This window comes from Saccoglossus kowalevskii, chromosome 13 (genome assembly GCF_978046115.1).
Source record: "Saccoglossus kowalevskii chromosome 13, keSacKowa6.1, whole genome shotgun sequence".
Classification (NCBI taxonomy): domain Eukaryota; kingdom Metazoa; phylum Hemichordata; class Enteropneusta; family Harrimaniidae; genus Saccoglossus; species Saccoglossus kowalevskii.
This window is the reverse complement of record NC_140653.1, coordinates 12,729,408-12,753,159: the sequence shown is the minus strand read 5'-3', so window position 1 is coordinate 12,753,159 and position 23,752 is coordinate 12,729,408. Positions and strand designations below refer to the sequence as shown.

At 38.8% G+C, this 23,752-nt stretch overlaps 1 protein-coding gene across 1 annotated transcript; it reads right to left on the bottom strand.

The window, feature by feature from the left end:
• Window positions 1-7,267: 7,267 nt before the first annotated feature.
• On the bottom strand, window positions 7,268-14,961 carry LOC146735011 (scavenger receptor class B member 1-like). Its single transcript, XM_085507315.1, has 4 exons — window positions 14,771-14,961; window positions 12,538-12,679; window positions 7,579-7,779; window positions 7,268-7,414 (listed from the first exon to the last, which is right to left on the bottom strand). The coding sequence occupies exons 1-4, from the start codon at window positions 14,959-14,961 to the stop codon at window positions 7,268-7,270; spliced, it is 681 nt and encodes a 226-aa protein (XP_085363441.1).
• Between the last annotated feature and the right edge of the window lie 8,791 nt (window positions 14,962-23,752).

Genomic DNA, 23,752 nt, shown 5'->3' with positions numbered 1-23,752 from the left:
TTTCATGAATATAAATAGAGATTTCACGAATACAAATAGAGATTTCACGAATACAAATGTAGGTTTTATGAACACAAATAAAAATTTCCAGTAGAAATAGAAAATGTAATTTCACGAATACAAATAGAGATTTCACGAATACAAATAGAGATTTCACGAATACAAATAGAGATTTCAAGAATACAAATAGAGATTTCAAGAATATAAATAAAGGTTTTATGAATACAAATATGTAATTCATAAATATAAATTTAAATTCTCGCACATAAATATTTTTAATGAATATTGCAACACTTGGCCTTCCATAACTAACAGTAATCGGTGTTCATGATTGGTGATCTTTTATACGAAAACGATGCATAACGCTCTACGATGTTATGAATACGCGCTCACAAATTTAATAAATCGCATGTTCTATTGGGTCACTCATGAGACATCTTCTATAAATAAATAAATTGCTCCGACCGTAAACCGACCAAGACACGCTAGGTCTACTAGCCATTAACAATTATGAATATTTACGTGTAAGGTTTATTCTCATTTCAATTCATCAAAAGTACACACATATACTAACGTAGAAACTATAACATTTCACCACTTTAAATTTAAATTGTACCTAATTTATTGTATATCATAAATCATTTCTTAAAATGAAATAGACACATAGGTTAATATAATTCTAGATTTCGTGTACAAAAATGCAACACCCGACAAGTTTAGGAAGTCCTATTTTCTGTCGCTAATATGTTCGGAGAAAATCTTTGTCTATTACTGTCGTACTTCTCTACTCCGTAATTCACTAACTCCAAATTACAGTTAGAGCCACTCACGTAAGTAAATGGTATGCCCCCACAGTACTATTATCCGGGGTATCATCTTAGGTATATCGACCCATAAATGACACAAGAAACAGTGCCATGTAACAAAGGTAAGACAATATTATAATATTTCAAGTTAGCAAATATCATAAACGACGAACAGGATACTTATTTTATTGAACCAATATCGGGAGGTTTTGTTACTAAGCAACGTTTCATATAATGATATGATATATTACAGATATAGCTATATGTTTCATAGAAACACAGTGATAACTAGCCCTGCGTACAGTGCTGTGTGTACGGGGACGCGTTCGGTTGATAGATGTCCCCACTACACCACAGCCCTGCGTACTTCCATAGACAAAGTCCGGGACTTTGAAATATATAACTTTTTTAATGAAATAGTATGCCTAGGTACTAAAAACGAGGAGCGATTAACACATATATCCAGCACTCCCAGTTCGGAGTCCAATTGTGGATGAAATCGTCTACTTTGCCCTAAAAACAAACGGTTGAATAAACCTGAATTAAATTAAAAATGGCGGCATTTGGTGGATGATTACTCGGTACAATTTTTCCGTCTTTACTAGTCGTTTTTTTAGGACATTCCAGTTTCAGATAATTTTGTAATGGTTGTTACGTATAACTATATCGTCATGTCAACCGATTTCGGCTGGGAACTACTTATTTTTAACTTGAACACCAATTCCGGTGCACTCCTGGACATTTTCTATGGAGGTATGCAGGGCTGCGGTGGGGGACAACCGAACCCGTACACACACCACTGTACGCAGGGCTGCGGTGGGGGACAACCGAACCCGTACACACACCACTGTACGCAGGGCTGCGGTGGGGGACAACCGAACCCGTACACACACCACTGTACGCAGGGCTGCGGTGGGGGACAACCGAACCCGTACACACACCACTGTACGCAGGGCTGCGGTGGGGGACAACCGAACCCGTACACACACCACTGTACGCAGGGCTGCGGGGGGGGGACAACCGAACCCGTACACACACCACTGTACGCAGGGCTGCGGGGGGGACAACCGAACCCGTACACACACCACTGTACGCAGGGCTGCGGTGGGGGACAACCGAACCCGTACACACACCACTGTACGCAGGGCTGCGGTGGGGGACAACCGAACCCGTACACACACCACTGTACGCAGGGCTGCGGTGGGGGACAACCGAACCCGTAAACACACCACTGTACGCAGGGCTGCGGTGGGGGACAACCGAACCCGTACACACATCACTGTACGCAGGGCTGCGGTGGGGGACAACCGAACCCGTACACACACCACTGTACGCAGGGCTGCGGTGGGGGACAACCGAACCCGTACACACACCACTGTACCCAGAGATAAATAGAAGTGTTAACAAATTAAAATGAAAAAAAAATATCTTACAGTAATCATATTGACTACAGTGTGTGTGATAAAAATCATGGAAACTAGCAATCTCGCAAAACGTCGAGAAGCTGCAAAGTCTCGCGGTATTCTCGCAGTTCTTCCGTCTCCATGTACAGTGTTCAACTCTCACGGTATTCTCGCAGTGCTTCTCCGCAGTGGCAGTACATTTCATTCCTGTTCTTTGTGTAGTTTCTTTTCAGTGGGCGTATTCGCCAGTAAAAACTTGAATCTGTTGAATAACTGTATATGGAAGTTGTTGAATGATATCGGACTGACTTAAGTTTTGTATTACAACTAAGTCTAAACATGATGTATTGGACTTCATTGTGGCGCTACCGCCGGAATATGCAACACAGTCCGTGAAAGAGGGACTGTGAGTGTATTGATAGCACATGGAGTAATGACGTTTCACATAACAGCCTTAGCACAAGAAGTGATGACGTTTGTCATATCTGATTATCACACGAAGTGATGACGTTTACAATACTAAGTTAACACACGATGTTACGAGGTTTGCGATTGCGAATTAGCGTTAACTAGATTAACACCAGAAGTGAAGATCCTTCTAATTCCTGTTTTCTCTATAGTCCCGTCGTAAATCGCAATAGCTCAGTCGTTACATGATGTGGTTTCGAACTTGGCCATTTTTTTAATAAAAGAACCGGGGGAGGGGGTTACTCACGCGGATTTTGGATGAGAATGCTCCCCACACCAGTTAAAAACTGGACCCAAAAGGTTTGACGTTGAGGGGTTTTCCGTAAAAAATTGACCTAATTTTTGATAAAATGAGCGAAAATCTTAAAATCGAGAGTAAAAACGCAGTTGATTCACAATATCGGTTTACAGAGTGTGTTACTGTTATGTAGCTAAGACAATTTCGGTTTACAAGTTATGTACAGTTGTCTGTACTACAATTACACTTAGCATATGAATATAAATGTAGAAATTACAGTCTGCATATGAATACAACTGCAGAAATTACAGTCTGCATATGGATACAAGTGTGAGCGATTTGCAATCTGCATGAGAAATAAACCAACGACCAGAACACTGTGTCACGTGACCAAGATAGTTATGAAATGACAACATATATTCACTATTTTGTGTATGTACATGGTATGGGATGATTCAATCTCTCACATGGGTATGTAGATGTAAGACTAGGAAGATGGATTTTTAACTTACTTGTAATTGTCTCAAATTAATTCTTTCTACTCCAAGTACTATCGCTTTAACACATAGAACAGGCACGCCCAAACCGATTACCAATAGTTGAGTCAAGTGATACATATATAAAGGTCTTCCAATGACAGAGTTAAACTTAGCAGCGTGCGTATCGGATATGACGTAGTTCTGGGGAAAATAAACACAAGAAACTAAATGAAAAGACCTGTTTTTTTTGTTTGCCCTTGTTTGATTTCATTTGTTACATGAATGCCATGCACACGAACGACTTGACGTGTGATCTGCTTTCACATCTTGAATTTTAACGGGACAGTAAAATCTCCTTTTATCAAATAAACAATCTGACTCATAGATTTATGAATGTGTATGGAATTACTACAAGAAATATATGTGCATATATAGATTGAGCTTGAAATAAAAAAAAAATATGTTCGGAGTGATATATGTATATAAAGGGAAATCAGACAGAAATGTTACACACATCATTTTGAAGGACAAATAAACGTGTTCGATAGAGGTACGTAACTTTAAATGTTTGCGTATGTGCGAAAAGATTGCAACACAGTACTTCAGGGTCCGATATGAAAATGAAAGTAGACAGTCGCAGTGAAAAGCAATAATGTCAAAATATTGAATAATTTGATGTCATCACAGGAACTACATCTGTGCTCTAATACACTTGCATAGTTTTCTATCGATTTACAAGACGTGACAATGCCTATAACTCCCACAGTGAAGAAATGCTGTTTTAAGAACATACTTTTCGTGAGTATAAATTGCTCACTCTCTTTATCACAAAATACAGTTACATGTATTGGCATTAACTGACAATAGATGATACCCCTCCCCCCTCCCAGCACATGGCATTGGTCCTCACCTCACTAAACCATAACACGGGATAGAATACATCTTCAATCTCTGAAAATTGTCTGTAGAAAAAAATCCAGTTATATACATTTTTGTTATTTCTATTTAATAAAATAGAATAGAATAGAATAAATATGAAATAATATAGAAATAGTAAACAATACTATTGTTCACTCAATAATCTTACGGAATTGCGGTAGAAATGTGAGTTGTCGGAACGTACACGTGTAACAACACAAACGTAACAATACGAAGATTGTGTAGTGTGAATTGGTACGTTTAATGATAAGACTATTTCAACTTACGGAAACTTCTTGTTCTTTTTCAGGTGAATATTGATTTGCATCCGTTTTGCTGTCTGCATTGTTATACCAGTCTCCTGTATAGATTACAATATTTGTTATCAGCAAACACAAGTAGTTACTGATCATCTTCAACGCTACCTTTAACCGTCAATATAAATGACGTCATCGCTATCACAATTATTTGCTCTGAACTAAATATCCTCTATAGTCGCCAACCTTTAATGCACCTTAACATTGCAATGGAATGCTGGGGGAACCCAACCAAAATTAATTGGTTCATAAATACAATAGAAATACAAATTCGATCTTTAAAGGACGGTGGTCGTCGCGCAGCGCGTCGTCTAATTTCTTGTAAACGAACAATGTATTTTACACGCGTTGTATACGTCGCCATGAATCCCATATCGAACAGGACGCGGCGCGACGACCACCGCCTTTTAAGTAACTGAGAACCGTATTGTTGGGAAATACCATGACTTCGCCGAATATGTGCCAATTTGCAATTGATACAAGAACGCAATCCAGTATGATATGAATCTGACTCAATCTTGAATTAATCTTAAAGAGCCGCGGTGGTCGTCGCGCCACGCATGGGCAAAATACGGGACTCACATGAAAAAAAGATGGTAACTTTGATTGTTGTTCAGACCAACGAGTACAAACTGAAACGTTAGTAAGCTTTCATTAGGTAATTTCTTTGGTGAATTGAAGGTATCGAAGGAGTCATCGTTGGTAATTAGTGCATGTTGCACTCGTCCTCGCGATTTCCATTATGAGAGCGCATTGGATTGTGGTAAATCAATGTTTATCAACACAGATGTCGCACATGCGCGGTGTGACGACCATCGCCCTTAAATTGGTGTCTCAGTGGTTAGCGTGTTCATCTCGCGGCAGGAAAGTTGGAGCATTTATTGCAAACGCGTCAATTATTCTCTTGTTTTTAAATTCACTATTTTTACATTCGTAAATCTAAGTGAACATTGTTTCCCTGCCAAGTTCGCGAATTTCTCGAAGCATTAAAATAGCGAAATTAAATGTCAGTGAAAATAAATGGTTTTACAGTATATTATTATCACTTGTACGCCAGCAATACAATTTAGAATACATATGCCCTGCCTTCCAAAAAAGCGCGGTATTGGGTCAGGAAAACTGGTTAGTATGTTCACTTGAAACTAGTAACACGGCGCAGAAAAAACGCCAGCAGCGACATCGTCGTCTGGTAAAGCCTTTTTATTTAGGACCATTTTTCATTGTTCATAGATTTCTACTTACTAGTAAAATCATCAAGTCGATAGATTACCTTATGACGTGGAAATAGTATGTCAACCAATAGTTATCTGAATTCATAATTGACGAAAACATATAACAACTAACAAACAACTTTTACCATATGAATATCAAGGTATGTTGCATGGTCTTTTTTCTTTGGTTTCATTCCAGGCAGCATTACACTGGAGTCAGCGTTAAGAAAGTGTGGTGATGACATAACAAGTGGGAATCCTAGGAAAAACAAAAAAGAATATGATTTATATAGTAACATGTATTTTGAAACACATCTCAGTGCTTAAATAGAATAGAATAGAACAGAGTTACGAGAATATAGAATAAGTTTGAGTAAAGCAATTGTAAAAGTTTACACAAAAATGATATACTAACCATAGTGGCATGGGGCGCTGTTCAGAAGACCACTCGGAAGACAATGAACAACATCTGGGCTACAAAATCCAATGTTATCCGGATTGGTCATAATATCCGCGAACTCTGTTTCCGGAATTACAAATCTGTTCGATATGATGCCTTTTACGGTCACTTGCCTTTCATAAACAGCTTTCATTGACCTGTGTGTTGAGTAGTAACTGTTTTAGCTGTAACCGGGAAACTTGTAAGTACTCTCACGTGCCACTGTGTCAATCGATGGGAAAATATCATATGTTTTCTATGAAATTTACACGTTATACCTTTACCCATACTTCATAACCATTATAATGTGGTAATAAAAGTAGATCGCGGGTATTCAATCAAATAAATTGATGGGGGTGAACAAATTATTACGTTTTTTTTTGTTTCCAAAAACGTTACAAGTAGTACATGATTGTTGATTTAAACACACCGTGACGTCATCAACTTTTCATGTGTTTTTATTTTACTTTTAGAAAAAAAAGCCTGAAAAATGAAAAAAAAAACACATTTATGAAAGGCTTTTCAAATAACAAACCAATAGTAAATAATTTCCATTGTTGTTTGTCCTGTGATTTGCGCGAAAAATAGTTTTGTGACCATGTATGTTTACCTGGATTGCGCGTAAAACAGCATAATATAAAACCACATTGCAAAATTCAAGGATCGTTTATTTTGATGGAAGCGAACTACTTTAATCTCACCTACAGAGCTCTGGGCAATATACATAACGTGGGTCCTTTCCCGTGAGGGGTGGATTCAGTGTTGCATCTGAAACATAATAATAATAATAGTAATAATCATGATAATAATAATAATATATCAGTATATCAGGCTAAAATGTATCGCCAATAAATCGATCACTTTCACATACCATAAAGTTCAAATACAGCACGTGACCAAACGTAAAAATAAAGATTTGAAAAATGTTGATCCATCTAAATCCGTACATTTCAATAATATAATACAGCCTTGATTAACACCATTTATACTAACCAGTTCCGTTTACTTGATTCGAAAATTTAGTATTCCAGTATGGTAAGTGAGATAACCCGTTCCATTTATCAATGACATTCAGTTTGGTGACGTCATTCTCACCAGTATAAACGGTAAATTGCTGCCACTTTGTGTTGTTCTTCTGCAGACCAGCGTAATGATAAATAAATAAATAAACATTATTACTGACGCGATGTGATTTAGTGCCCTGCTGACGGTGCCTTGCATAACTAAAGAAATCGGTTTCCGATAGTTTTCCATTTCATGTATTACTTTTATCTTACGAGTTACTGGAATAGTACTAACCCCGTGCATGATGCCAAACTTCGGTCCCGGTATAAACTTCGTACCAGAATATCGATAAATAGTTTTAAAAAGCGAATTTTCATATCCCCATACGATTTCTTTGATGGTTAATTCAGTGAATAATTTCATTCGCTTCGTGAGCATTATCGCCATTTGTTCATATTTACGCAGTGACGGTAATGATATCATGGTAGATGCAACCTGAAAATAAAAATAATATTGACAACACGTATCCATAGCAATTAAAAATGTTTAAAGCGGGGAGTCGTCACCTGCGCATGCGTCAGTTGGCCACAGCATGTCATTGTTTACAAACAAGGGTCTACCCATGAGCCTTTACGTTTAAGCGTGTGTTGTCATCGTCGCTTGGGACTCAACTCCCGCTCGTGCGCAGATGATGACCCTCCCGCTTTAAAGAGCATGTATAAATGGTATCATCCTCGCAAGTTGTGCATCACGGTACTGTATGTTAAAAATTAAAAATGCGTCATGCGTCAGATGGCCATGTGCATGTACGTTGATATTCTGAGTGGAGGGGTGCACGTGTGTTAATATTCGAAGTAGAGTGAGTGCACGCCAGTGTGTTGATATTCAGAGTGAAGTGAGTGTATGTGTGTTAATATTTTGAGGGGAGTGAGTGTACGTGTGTTAATATTCGGAGTGGAGTGAGTGCACGTGTGTTGATATTCGGAGTGAAGTGAGTGCACGTGTGTTAATATTTTGAGGGGAGTGAGTGCATGTGTGTTGATATGTTGAGGGGAGTGAGTGCACGTGTGTTAATATTTTGAGGGGAGTGAGTGCACGTGTGTTAATATTTTGAGGGGAGTGAGTGCACGTGTGTTAATATTTTGAGGGGAGTGAGTGCACGTGTGTTAATATTTTGATGGGAGTAGGAGCACGTGTGTTAATATTTTGAGGGGAGTAGGAGCACGTGTGTTAATATTTTGAGGGGAGTAGGAGCACGTGTGTTAATATTTTGAGGGGAGTGAGTGCACGTGTGTTAATATTTTGAGGGGAGTGAGTGCACGTGTGTTAATATTCGGAGGGGAGTGATTGCACGTGCGTTGATATTCGGAGTGGAGTGAGTGCACGTGCGTTGATATTCGGAGTGGAGTGAGTGCACGTGTGTTAATATTTTGAGGGGAGTAGGAGCACGTGTGTTAATATTTTGAGGGGAGTAGGAGCACGTGTGTTAATATTTTGAGGGGAGTGAGTGCACGTGTGTTAATATTTTGAGGGGAGTAGGAGCACGTGTGTTAATATTTTAAGGGGAGTAGGAGCACGTGTGTTAATATTTGGAAGGGAGTAGGAGCACGTGTGTTAATATTTTGAGGGGAGTGAGTGCACGTGTGTTAATATTTTGAGGGGAGTGAGTGCACGTGTGTTAATATTTTGAGGGGAGTAGGAGCACGTGTGTTAATATTTTGAGGGTAGTGAGTGCACGTGTGTTGATATTTTGAGGGGAGTGAGTGCACGTGTGTTAATATTTTGAGGGGAGTAGGAGCACGTGTGTTAATATTTTAAGGGGAGTAGGAGCACGTGTGTTAATATTTTGAGGGGAGTAGGAGCACCTGTGTTACTATTTTGAGGGGAGTGAGTGCACGAGTGTTAATATTTTGAGGGGAGTGAGTGCACATGTGTTAATATTTTAAGGGGAGTAGGAGCACGTGTGTTAATATTTTGAGGGGAGTGAGTGCACGTGTGTTAATATTTTGAGGGGAGTGAGTGCACTTGTGTTAATATTTTGAGGGGAGTAGGAGCACGTGTGTTAATATTTTGAGGGGAGTAGGAGCACGTGTGTTAATATTTTGAGGGAGTAGGAACACGTGTGTTAATATTTTGAGGGGAGTGAGTGCACGTGTGTTAATATTTTGAGGGGAGTGAGTGCACGTGTGTTGATATTTTGAGGGGAGTAGGAGCACGTGTGTTAATATTTTGAGGGGAGTAGGAGCACGTGTGTTAATATTTTGAGGGTAGTGAGTGCACGTGTGTTAATATTTTGAGGGGAGTGAGTGCACGTGTGTTAATATTTTGAGGGTAGTGAGTGTACGTGTGTTATTATTTTGAGGGGAGTGATTGCACGTGTGTTGATATTTTGAGGGGAGTGAGTGCACGTGTGTTGATATTTTGAGGGGAGTGAGTGCACGTGTTAATATTTTGAGGGTAGTGAGTGCACGTGTGTTAATATTTTGAGGGGAGTGAGTGCACGTGTGTTGATATTTTGAGGGGAGTGAGTGCACGTGTGTTGATATTTTGAGGGGAGTGAGTGCACGTGTGTTAATATTTTGAGGGGAGTGAGTGCACGTGTGTTGATATTTTGAGGGGAGTGAGTGCACGTGTGTTGATATTTTGAGGGGAGTGAGTGCACGTGTGTTGATATTTTGAGGGGAGTGAGTGCACGTGTGTTAATATTTTGAGGGGAGTGAGTGCACGTGTGTTGATATTTTGAGGGGAGTGAGTGCACGTGTGTTGATATTTTGAGGGGAGTGAGTGCACGTGTGTTGATATTTTGAGGGGAGTGAGTGCACATGTGTTAATATTTTGAGGGGAGTGAGTGCACGTGTGTTAATATTTTGAGGGGAGTAGGAGCACGTGTGTTAATATTTTAAGGGGAGTAGGAGCACGTGTGTTAATATTTGGAGGGGAGTAGGAGCACGTGTGTTAATATTTGGAGGGGAGTAGGAGCACGTGTGTTAATATTTTGAGGGGAGTGAGTGCACGTGTGTTAATATTTTGAGGGGAGTGAGTGCACGTGTGTTAATATTTTGAGGGGAGTAGGAGCACGTGTGTTAATATTTTGAGGGTAGTGAGTGCACGTGTGTTGATATTTTGAGGGGAGTGAGTGCACGTGTGTTAATATTTTGAGGGGAGTAGGAGCACGTGTGTTAATATTTTAAGGGGAGTAGGAGCACGTGTGTTAATATTTTGAGGGGAGTAGGAGCACCTGTATTACTATTTTGAGGGGAGTGAGTGCACGAGTGTTAATATTTTGAGGGGAGTGAGTGCACATGTGTTAATATTTTAAGGGGAGTAGGAGCACGTGTGTTAATATTTTGAGGGGAGTGAGTGCACGTGTGTTAATATTTTGAGGGGAGTGAGTGCACGTGTGTTAATATTTTGAGGGGAGTAGGAGCACGTGTGTTAATATTTTGAGGGGAGTAGGAGCACGCGTGTTAATATTTTGAGGGAGTAGGAACACGTGTGTTAATATTTTGAGGGGAGTGAGTGCACGTGTGTTAATATTTTGAGGGGAGTGAGTGCACGTGTGTTGATATTTTGAGGGGAGTAGGAGCACGTGTGTTAATATTTTGAGGGGAGTGAGTGTACGTGTGTTGATATTTTGAGGGGAGTGAGTGCACGTGTGTTGATATTTTGAGGGGAGTGAGTGCACGTGTGTTGATATTTTGAGGGGAGTGAGTGCACATGTGTTAATATTTTGAGGGGAGTGAGTGCACGTGTGTTAATATTTTGAGGGGAGTAGGAGCACGTGTGTTAATATTTTAAGGGGAGTAGGAGCACGTGTGTTAATATTTGGAGGGGAGTAGGAGCACGTGTGTTAATATTTGGAGGGGAGTAGGAGCACGTGTGTTAATATTTTGAGGGGAGTGAGTGCACATGTGTTAATATTTTGAGGGGAGTGAGTGCACGTGTGTTAATATTTTGAGGGGAGTAGGAGCACGTGTGTTAATATTTTGAGGGTAGTGAGTGCACGTGTGTTGATATTTTGAGGGGAGTGAGTGCACGTGTGTTAATATTTTGAGGGGAGTAGGAGCACGTGTGTTAATATTTTAAGGGGAGTAGGAGCACGTGTGTTAATATTTTGAGGGGAGTAGGAGCACCTGTGTTACTATTTTGAGGGGAGTGAGTGCACGAGTGTTAATATTTTGAGGGGAGTGAGTGCACATGTGTTAATATTTTAAGGGGAGTAGGAGCACGTGTGTTAATATTTTGAGGGGAGTGAGTGCACGTGTGTTAATATTTTGAGGGGAGTGAGTGCACGTGTGTTAATATTTTGAGGGGAGTAGGAGCACGTGTGTTAATATTTTGAGGGGAGTAGGAGCACGTGTGTTAATATTTTGAGGGAGTAGGAACACGTGTGTTAATATTTTGAGGGGAGTGAGTGCACGTGTGTTAATATTTTGAGGGGAGTGAGTGCACGTGTGTTGATATTTTGAGGGGAGTAGGAGCACGTGTGTTAATATTTTGAGGGGAGTAGGAGCACGTGTGTTAATATTTTGAGGGTAGTGAGTGCACGTGTGTTAATATTTTGAGGGGAGTGAGTGCACGTGTGTTAATATTTTGAGGGTAGTGAGTGCACGTGTGTTAATATTTTGAGGGGAGTGATTGCACGTGTGTTGATATTTTGAGGGGAGTGAGTGCACGTGTGTTGATATTTTGAGGGGAGTGAGTGCACGTGTTAATATTTTGAGGGTAGTGAGTGCACGTGTGTTAATATTTTGAGGGGAGTGAGTGCACGTGTGTTGATATTTTGAGGGGAGTGAGTGCACGTGTGTTGATATTTTGAGGGGAGTGAGTGCACGTGTGTTAATATTTTGAGGGGAGTGAGTGCACGTGTGTTGATATTTTGAGGGGAGTGAGTGCACGTGTGTTGATATTTTGAGGGGAGTGAGTGCACGTGTGTTGATATTTTGAGGGGAGTGAGTGCACGTGTGTTAATATTTTGAGGGGAGTGAGTGCACGTGTGTTGATATTTTGAGGGGAGTGAGTGCACGTGTGTTGATATTTTGAGGGGAGTGAGTGCACATGTGTTAATATTTTGAGGGGAGTGAGTGCACGTGTGTTGATATTTTGAGGGGAGTGAGTGCACGTGTGTTGATATTTTGAGGGGATTGAGTGCACGTGTGTTGATATTTTGAGGGGAGTGAGTGCACGTGTGTTGATATTTTGAGGGGAGTGAGTGCACGTGTGTTAATATTCAAATAGAAAATTATGGTATACCACTACAGGAATGTTCAGCGTTGTAAATGTCTCAGTTTCGGGACCACGTGACATATCGCGTACAAATACATATTTGGTGACAGGATGATAAGATATGGTCCCGTTGCCATGAAAACTTATATTGCTCTTAGTTTGGAGTTCCCTGAAAAATTTAAACACAAAAATATATATGAGTGGAATATATCGAATAGGTGATTTTCCGTACAATTGCGAGATCTCGCGAGATGCATGAAAGACGCGCGTCGAACGTCTGCCGCAAAAATCGAACGATTTGATTTTGAACTAGAATTTCTTTATTTCGTAGCTTACATTGACCGGCCGATCTTCGACAGAGGAATATTGCTTCCGAATACCCTTACTTAATCGAAATTGCCTATCATCAAATGTGTACAGCACATTATTAAGCATGGAAATGTCCCCCCAAATACTTTCGCGTTTGTCGAATCCCACGCGATGTTTGACGCGACTACGACGCTATGACCTTTGTTTGTCCTGTTTTTACGTTCGATTTCACGCATAACGCGTGATTCTCGCAGTGAACGGAAAATGGTCTATTAATGATATGGTAATATTCAGCTATTGAATATTATTATATTATACCAACATTTCCATTGTCTGAATACGTCGTTCTGATTAGCAACCTGTGGTAAAATAGAACGTATGCCCTAACCGTGAATAACACTCAGGGGAAAAAAAGAAAAAATAAATTTTGCAGATCCTCAGAACAAATCGGGCATACGGCGTCAATCGGCGTCTTAAATTTTAAAAAATCTATGTAGATTGAGGCAATTGTACATATGCCAATGTCGCTGTTAACAAGAAACTATACCACTAACCCCCTAATTTGAACGACCGCTCAATATATCTGAAATCACTTATAGCTAGTTCCAGGGCTGTTTCCTTCAACCACGGTTGCAATTATTACGTTACAGATGCGGTGTCATATTTGAACATAGTTTCTTGTGGTTTAAAGTTGTTTCTGTGTCTCAATTTTTACCAGCGTAAACCATATACTGAATGTGGTCAAGATCTCGTTGCTTGACGTGGCTATTCTTTAAGGGAGAAGTCTACTCATAATATTTGACAAAATTGATCATATATAGCATGACAATGTTCATTAGTTTATTATGTACAATCCTGAATCTAATGTCCCATGGTATAATGAAATAGCATTATTTTGTGTGTTACAGTTATGCTTTTTGAGAAACGTGTCATAATATTTTTTGGAAATCTCTATTTTTAGAACAATTCAATGGGAACCTATAGTAACAGCATTAAAATAGTGCCGAAATGGCAACTTTCCATTAAAATACAACCATCAATTTCTCAAAAATAAGGCTGGTGACCCCCAACTTTTTTTAGGTTAATAATTTTATATTGCCTTGGATACAGTTTATTTCAAAATGAATAAATTCGGGGTATTTTCATTTATGAGTAGGCTTACCTTAACTTAAAATGTTAATTTCACAACTAGTACTTAAGTAGGTTCAAAGTGAATTGATAATTATCTGTAGCTATTTTCATACTTTCATTGTTATGGCCTTATACATAAACCTAATAAATGCACTTCTATTTCTCGCGCTTATAGTTCATGCCATCTGGATACCGAAAATTAAAATAAAATTTAGTCACATGACATTTTCGAGAAAAAAGAGACCGAAATATCATGGTTTCTATAATGAAACTATATCTTAATATCTCGAAACATTCAAAACAAGGGATAAAAAATATAAATTCTTATTAATATAAATCCTTATAGTGTTAAAATTTAATTTAGTGAGTTTCATGTGTGATAACAGTTTTCCCTTATATGCAATATGACGTTTTCTCCCATAATGCAAAATTGCGAGTGCAAAATTTTAATTCGATTTGAACTGCTGTAAGTTTAAAGGGCGGTAGTCGTCGCGACATGCATGCGCGAGATATATGGCTCTCATATAAACAAAGATGGCGTCTTTGACCGTTGCGCAGTTCAACGAGTACTAACTGAGACGTTTCCAAGCTTTAATTAGGTATTTTTTAGGTGAAAGGAAGATATCAAATGAGTCATCGGCGGTATTCAGTGCAAGTCGCGCCCAGGTCAAACCTCATACTTGTGATTTCCATTTGAAGAGCGCATTGGATTATGGAAAAATTAATGTTTATCAACACAAATGTCGCACATGCGTAGCGCGACGACCACCGCGCTTTAACTGGGAAAGAGGAAGTCTTCATTTGAATAAAGTTTTCTTACCGATATGTATAAGGTCCTTTTTCTGTAAACCGAGGATTTTCTTCACCTGCTACTACTCTGTCAGGGTTTTGTAGATCCCAGACCCACACCTGCAAGTATGGATGCACACCGCTGTCTTGCGGACTGGCCCAGGTATTATATACGAACGACTCAGGTCTTAGTACAATATTCTGCAAGACAACGTAACACATGTTCACATTTCACTGGAATCGAATATTAGCAATATAACGATATCTGTGATTTACATCCATATAAGAACTAGTTTGAGCCGTAATTTTATTTGTTCCATATTTTATATATATAAAAAAATACTGTTTCATTTCCCTGTCTGGTTTAGATAGACAATCCAAACATTATTATTCTAACCTTCAAGTTGACGCAAGCAGACAATAGTGAATGTAATTATACCAGCAATTGTTTTCTAACTAAGTTTCATAGAAAATATATTTTTCAAACCAACCCCAAATCATATTTAATGCTATATCAAATAATTTTACAAAGCATTACTTTTATAATAAAAACAATTTTGACATATGAGATTGCATGAACACAATTTCACACAACCCGACAGTTTAACAGTATTCGATTGTAAACGACGTGCGAAACTCAAGTCAGTATTTTCTGGATGATGTAATGGTGTAGATACTTACTCTTTTGATGGACCACCGAATGCAAATATTAATTACTGGTAATAACAATAAAGCAATGATACATAATGTAGATACAGTTCTAGACATCACGATATTTATAAATTGAACCCAAATCCTTCTCAAACTTAGAGCCATGTCGGACATTAGTGATATGTACCACTAATAGTCGCACGCTGCTGCTGTAGCATTTCTATCTACCTACATGTGATGCTAGGTGATACTACCGTCGTCGCAGCGTGTGGTTGTCAGAGACGAATTACGGGCCATGCCGCGAGAGGCTTTACAGTAAGAGACAATGTCCGGAAATTGACAATTGAATACAAATATCGCGTGGAATCCCAATAATCAACGATTGAATGGACATCAGTGCTATCATAAAGTAACAAAGCAACGAACGAATTAATTTGTTGAAAAACATAAACGTGTTTGAACAACGACTGTTTATTATGAATGTTTCAAGTTGTAACGTGTACATCATCGTGCGCTCGCACGGCTTCGGATTCTACACCATCCCTCCCTCTCTATATGTTGAAAAGTCAAGATACATGAAAGCATGCGTTCATTAAAAGCCGTTTGGTCTATCAATGTCACCCCCTTGTTTTTTCTGTCCAATGTTCTATCAGCGTGATGCATCTAATGTGGCTACTCTTATTTATTTGTTTGTTTGTTTGTCTGTCTGTTGTTTATTTGAGGAATGAGCAGATGCGAGAAACAACAGTTTACTTCTATGATTATAAGACTCATTCAGCTGTATTAATGATGTCCAAAATGTGGTAAAAACTAGTATTGGAATACTTATTCCCGCGTAATAATCAACACGACACATAAATTGGCAATATGCAAACTCAAACAGGTACACCCTGGTATGTATTTACTGGAGTGAATTGACCACAAACTAACACCCCCGGTATTGATGTTTTATTATACAGAAACGAATATAACACTCTTGGTCATGTGATCATTTCGGGAGCATTTATAATTACGATAATTGTCTTATTTGGTATGTAGATAGTATTTGCATTAATATGTACATTGATTGTGGTCACATTAGAATAAATACGCATAATGTGAACGATCTCATTTATATTCATGTTTTAAATATAAATCAAATGCGTAGGAATGTTTATAATTATGGGCAAACCATTAAAAAATGTGTTTGTAGGGGGGTTCAGTGCAAATTGTTTAACACGATTATGTCGCTGTGACTTTTTTTCGTAGTCAATGTGCTTGCTGGGTTGAATTGGCATATAATATGTTGTCAAGTCGGTTTAAATAGTAGTGTAAATAAACAAATTTGAGGGACTCTTTATAAGAGTTGGTTTACCCACCGTCCCTGAGGGACGGTTGTTTACCCAAGTTTTCAACAACATCTCAGTCTGTATTCCGATTACAAAATATTTCTAACGACTGAGGGCGTGAATAGGGAAGACCAGTGCATGAGCTGCTGGGCATTATGTTCTAGTATTGAGGTTAATGGAATTACTCAAAATGGAGGTCGAATATAGCAGCATAATCACAATTGGTAGTATTTTCATACACTCACTGGATTCACTGATGAGAGATGAGATGGGTTGAATCAGCAGTGGAATATATTTAACGTTTCATGTGAATCAAACCATAGACTATGAGCATACAGAGGCGGCGGCACAACATTTTGCATGAAGGGGCGAGATCATATTCGCTGACCAAGGTATAAGTTTATTCGGCCAAGCTTCTAAACAGACCTTGGCAGAACAACCATCAAATATGCGTATTCTAACAGCGCCCCCAGTGTAACGTTAGTGTCTCGTATACATTGCCCCTTGTATTGCAAGAGCTACGGCTCCTCCTTATGTAATGGTATGTACCATTACGCATGCGTGGGCATTAAAGAATACTACTGTCGGGCATTGCTCGAGGTCATCCTTGTGTACAATCTTTATTCTTTTGAATGCAAAGTCAAGTAGACTTTACATGGTGCCAGAAGTGGTCTTGTTGCTAAATGAATGCACAAGGAAACGTTTTGTAACCCAGAAATCCATAGCGAACTGAAATTGAATCGCCGAGGTGAGTTTTAAACTGATCAGACCAACTTTCCCTGTTCGAAGTTGAATGTAAACACGTGACTTTGCAATCGCCGTTGCTGCTCAGTGAATGCAGACAAGTTTACCGAGTTTATACCTCATAAATTTCAAGTATGGCGGATGATCAAGCACAAGGAAATGTCCCCCATCCATCGAACTTTACATCTAATGTTCCACTGCCTCCAAAACTTGAATTGAAGGGTAATCTTGCCAATAATTGGAAGAAATGGAAACAGATTTGGGATGCATACGAAATTGTAACCAACCTTGATAAGAAAGATGACAAGTGCAGAGTTGCTACGTTCATCACATGTATAGGACTAGACGCGTTAGAAATACATAATAGTCTGCCTTATGAAAATGAAGGTGAAAAGGAGAACATAGCTAGAATTATTGAACTGTGGACAACCTATTGCATAGGAAAAACAAATGTGATATATGAACGCTGTGTGTTCAACAATCATACTCAACAGCCAGATGAAGGTATTGATGCATATGTTACAAAATTACGAACCTTGGTAACTACTTGTAACTATGGTACACTGGCAGAAGAGATGGTACGTGACAGAATTGTGTGTGGTATCCAAAGTAATACGGTTAGACGCAAACTACTACAAGAATCGAATTTAACACTGTCAAAATGTATAGACATTTGTAGAGCCTCAGAAGCTACAACGGTTCAAGTGAAAGCCATGGGTGGGACAACTGAGCAAGATCAATTAAACTTTGTGAAGAAGAGAAATAAGCCTAATAAACAAATGACTCAAAGTTCTAACATTGTCAATAACTGTAAATTCTGTGGACGAAGACACGAGAAGAATAAATACAAGTGTCCAGCATATGGAAAAGTTTGTTCAGCATGTAAAAAAAAGAATCACTTTGCCGAGAAATGTGAAGGTGACAGGTTTGAGCCAAGGAAAAACAAAAAGAAAGTACATGTAGTCAGCACAGGCAATGACTCAGAGTACAGCGACACATCTGAGTTTGATGAACAGATCTTAACTCTAGAACACAACTATGAAGTGAACGTAATAAACAAATCACCGTATGTAACCAAAATAAAGGCTACAATGGGAATAAAAGGTAAACCAGTCCAGATGCAAATTGATAGCGGAGCTACTTGCAATGTACTACCTGAGAAATATGTACCAAAAGGGACTAGAATACAGACATCCAACCATAATCTCACAATGTATAGCAAGACGAACATGCCAGTTATAGGTACATGTAAACTGAATATACGTAACCCAAAAACTGACAGGAAATATCAAATAGAGTTTGTAGTCGTCAAAGGTGACTATATACCACTGCTAGGGTCTCGTGCATCACAGCAAATGAAGCTAATCACAGTCCAGTTTGAGAATATACTCCAAATTGAAGAGACAACAAGGAATAGTGGACTAAGCAAGGATCAAATAATGGAATCCTATGGTGATGTATTTGAAGGATTAGGCAGGATGGATGGTAAATTACACTTAGAATTAGACAAGTCTGTTACTCCAGTTGTAATGCCTCCTCGTCGAGTACCTATAGCCATTAAGGAGAAACTCAAAGATGAACTAAGTCGTCTTGAAAACCTTGGTGTCATTAGGAAAGTTACAGAGCCAACAGATTGGGTATCAAATTTAGTCATTGTCTAGAAGTCAAATGGATCGCTTCGACTTTGTGTTGACCCAGAGCATCTTAACAAAGCATTGAAAAGAAGTCACTATCCACTACCAGTGATCGAAGACATTCTCCCAGATCTAGCAAATACTAAAGTCTTCAGTAAAGCTGATCTCAAAGATGGATTCCTACAGTTAGAACTAGATGATGAGTCAAGTTTACTCACTACATTTCAGACGCCATGGGGCAGATACTGTTACTTAAGAATGCCATTCGGAATTACTCCAGCACCAGAGAACTTTGAAATGAAACTAGATCAGAACCTAGAAGATCTACCTGGTGTATATAAGATAGCCGACGACTTACTAATAACAGGACATGGTGAAACTGCTGAGGAAGCAAACGTGGATCATGATAGAAATATGATAAACCTACTTGAAAGATGCAGAGAAAAGAACATTAAGTTAAACAAAGAGAAATTTCAACTTAAGAGTGATGAGATAACCTTTATCGGACATTCTTTGACAAAAGAAGGTTTAAAACCAGATCCAAATAAAGTGAAGGCCATACAGGAAATGGAGAAACCAACAGATGTTGCAGGAGTGCAAAGAATCATCGGTATGATTAAATACTTAACCAAATTCCTCAAAGACTTGTCAGACATCTGTGAACCAATGAGAAGACTAACACAGAAAGATGTGGAGTGGAATTGGTCTCAAGAACAAGATGAAGCATTTGAGAAAATGAAGGAAACAGTCTCTACTGCTCCTGTCCTAAAGTACTTCAATTCAGATGAGCCAACGGAAGGACAAGGTGATGCATCTTCAAAAGGCCTAGGATTTGTATTAATGCAAAATGGTCAGCCAGTAACTTACGCGAGCAGAGCTTTAACCAGTACCGAGCAGAAATATTCGCAGATTGAAAAGGAACTATTAGCTCAAGTATTTGGAATGGAGCGAAACCACCAGTATGTGTATGGAAGGAAAATACTTCTGTGGACTGATCATAAACCACTAGTATCCATATATAACAAACCGTTAGCCTCAGCTCCGAAGCGCTTACAAAGATTGCTTCTAAGACTTCACGCTTATGATGTAGAGATTCGTTACAGATGTGGTGGGGAAATGTACTTCGCAGACACTCTCACGGGCTTCACTACAGGACATAGATAGATCAGAAGTTGAAGAAGAAATTGAAAGCATTCATGTAGTTGACTTTCTTCCTATCTCTGAGCCACAGCTCAGACAGATTCAACAAGAGACTAGCAAAGATATAACTTTACAGTCATTGAAGGAAGTTATACTGAAGGGATGGCCTGATGACAAACACCATTTGCCAGCTGAACTACATGTCTACTATGACTGCCGTTCTGAATTAGCCATGCAAGATGGTGTAGTGTTCAAAGGTCTCAGATGTGTAATACCAACTAGTTTGAGACCAAAGATTAGAGAGAAACTACACAGCTCTCATAATGGAATTCAGAGTTGCCTAAGAAGAGCAAGAGAAGTCGTATATTGGCCAGGGATGAACAAAGACCTCACCGATTTCATCTCAAAGTGTGAAACATGCAATACATACCAAAATAATCAACAGAAGGAACCAATGATAAGTCATGGTATCCCAGAACGTCCTTGGGAAAAGATCGCCTCAGACATTCTAACATTCAACAAAAGAGATTATCTCATAACTGTGGATTATTACTCCAATTACTTTGAGATTGATCGCTTGTATGAGAAAACTGCATCTGAAATCATCAAGAGAACCAAACGTCATTTCTCAGTACACGGTATACCAGATCAGTACTACAGTGATAATATACCATACAACTCTAAAGAATTTCGCGATTTCGCCAAAGACTATGAATTTGAACTTATTACCAGCTCCCCGGAATATCCACAAAGTAATGGTAAAGTAGAGAATGCCGTAGAAACAGCCAAATTGTTAATGAAGAAGTCAAAAGATGCAGAAACTGATTTTTACCTCGCACTACTTAATTGGAGAAACACACCAAGTGAAGGAATGGGAACATCTCCTATACAACGTTTATGTGGTAGACACACAAAAACACTGCTACCAACAGCTCGTCTACTGCTAAGACCAGAAATACCTGAGAAAGTACCCTCCAAATTACATGAAAGAAAACAAGTACAATGTCAGTACTACAATCGTGGGGTGAAAGAACTACCTAGTTTGAAGGAAGGAGAAATAGTACGTATGAGGCCAAAAGCGCATGATCGGTCTGGCCAATGGGTGAAAGCTCGTGTAGAACAACAAGTTGATGTAAGATCATATGACATTAGAACAGAAAATGGAAGAGTCTACAGACGTAATAGAAGACATCTCAGAAATTCAAGAGAACCATTTAATTCTAACCAAACAGATACAGACATGAGTGTGCCAACTCCACCTCAACCAACCGAGGTAGACAAAGAAATGCCAACGAGAGCTACGAGATCACCAGTGAAAAATACTGCACCGCAGCAACAAACACCAGAGATAAGTAACCCAGCAACAACCAGTATCAACAGAGCGTCTCCGGGAACAATTGACTATCCAGTAACGCGTAGTGGTAGAACATCAAGACCACCAAAGTACCTGAGGGACTATGTTGCCACTTGATGGACTTTTACAGAAAGTTTGTGTTATAAATTTTACGTCCATATCATGTGAAAATTTATCGTTCACACTTTGTGTTACATTTGTTAGAGTTAGTTCTCGAATTAATATTCGTTCATATTCGCATTTATTGATGAACACTATTTGAACTCTTTACTGAACACTTTGTTTGTCTAATAAGACCAAACACTTGAAAAAAGGAAAGGTGTAACGTTAGTGTCTCGTATACATTGCCCCTTGTATTGCAAGAGCTACGGCTCCTCCTTATGTAATGGTATGTTCCATTACGCATGCGTGGGCATTAAAGAATACTACTGTCGGGCATTGCTCGAGGTCATCCTTGTGTACAATCTTTATTCTTTTGAATACAAAGTCAAGTAGACTTTACATTCAGTAGTCAGTTGCGGCTAATCATTGTCCAATTAGTTTGCGTGTTACAAATCCCCCTTTGGCGTTTCATTTTAAACAAAATGACGGCGCCCATGAATCGTGATATTTGTGATGATAAAATTGCGAAAGTTTTCGGTGTTGGTGGCCTCAAACCTCATCAGGTACAGGCAATCGACGCAGTTTTGTATGGGAAGGATGTCTTCGTTAGCGACAAAAATAGGAAGTGGAATTTTGTTTTATAATTTGGTATGTCCAAGCTGATTGGGTGCCTTGTTTCGAGGCGCACCCAATCAGATCTCACTGCTTAAGGTATAGATGCAGTTTCGTGAGCACTTGGGAGTGAATTTTCTTTTTTCTTTTGCTTTTTATTACCCAAACAGTCTTGACTATAGACTGTTAACATTTCGCAGCATTATGAATAGTGGAACATACTCAAAAGACGATTTTAAAATATAGAGATTTAGCAAGATTTAGCAAGGCTGTACATAAATAATCAAAAAGGAACATGGTGAAAAAAAAGTAATGACGGGATCTCCATATTATGCACTATATTTAACTTTTTACAAAAAGATAATAGATTCAAATTTGGAACTGTTACAGCCATTTTAATTATGAGCATTAGCAAATTTCTTACTGAGTGAATGGTTCTGCAAATTAGCCATTATCCCCACTAAAATAGCTCGCACAATTCTTGTTTATTTTGAGTGAAAATTTCATACAACGTTTATCAGTTCTTTATTTACAAAAGGACGTCCAGGCGTATATGTAATATGTTTTGTTTTCATATTACAAAGTTGTCAAGCAGGATGCGTGCCGTATATTCAATCCCGGTCAGTATTTCACACTTCGAATGTCATTGTCCGAGAATGCAATGCTTTAAAAATAAGTCCAGACACTCTTTTGTTCGTAGAGATGTTGTCAAAATAGTGTAAAAATCTCAAGACAAACTGACAAAAACTGTGGGAGCTAATTAATTTTCAATCTCTCTGACCAGGGAGCTGTAATGATTGCAGCTCCCTGCTCTGACCAACCAGAAAACACGAACGGAGATAATGCCTGTTTTATGAAAGTATCATCGCAGAGTGCGTGATTTTTCCGCGGTGTTTAAAAACAGCATCTCGTTGCCGATGTTTCTGAAATTTCCGGGGTACTTTTTATTTTTAATTAACCGAGTATTTTACGTTTGTGTATTTTGCCACTGAAAAGTTAGTTATCGATGACAGCACAGCAATGGTGTTTATCCATTGCATCGTAATGGTGAAACAAAAAATGTATAATTAGTCAGTTTTCATAATGCCTTCGGAGAAAAAAATGCGTGAAAAAAAATACATGTATTTAGCACTGAAAGCAATCTGATTAAAATCTGATGTAGTGTACGGGCTTTAATTATTTTGGCTATAAACTTATTTTAATTTTATTTTTATTACTTTTGTTATTAATGCCCTTTTATTTTATTATTTTACTTTGATTTTGATTTTTTTTAATTCCGCCCTACCTACATCTGATCCGACGCCTATATAAGTCCCGTTCAAATCTCGCGTAAGTAACAGCCAATCACAGCCCCCCTTTTATACAGGCTGTCGGTTGCTTACTTTTCAGTGTAGCAACCTCTACGGGCAATCTTTCTGTACATTCTTTGTGCCCACTTGAATAAACCA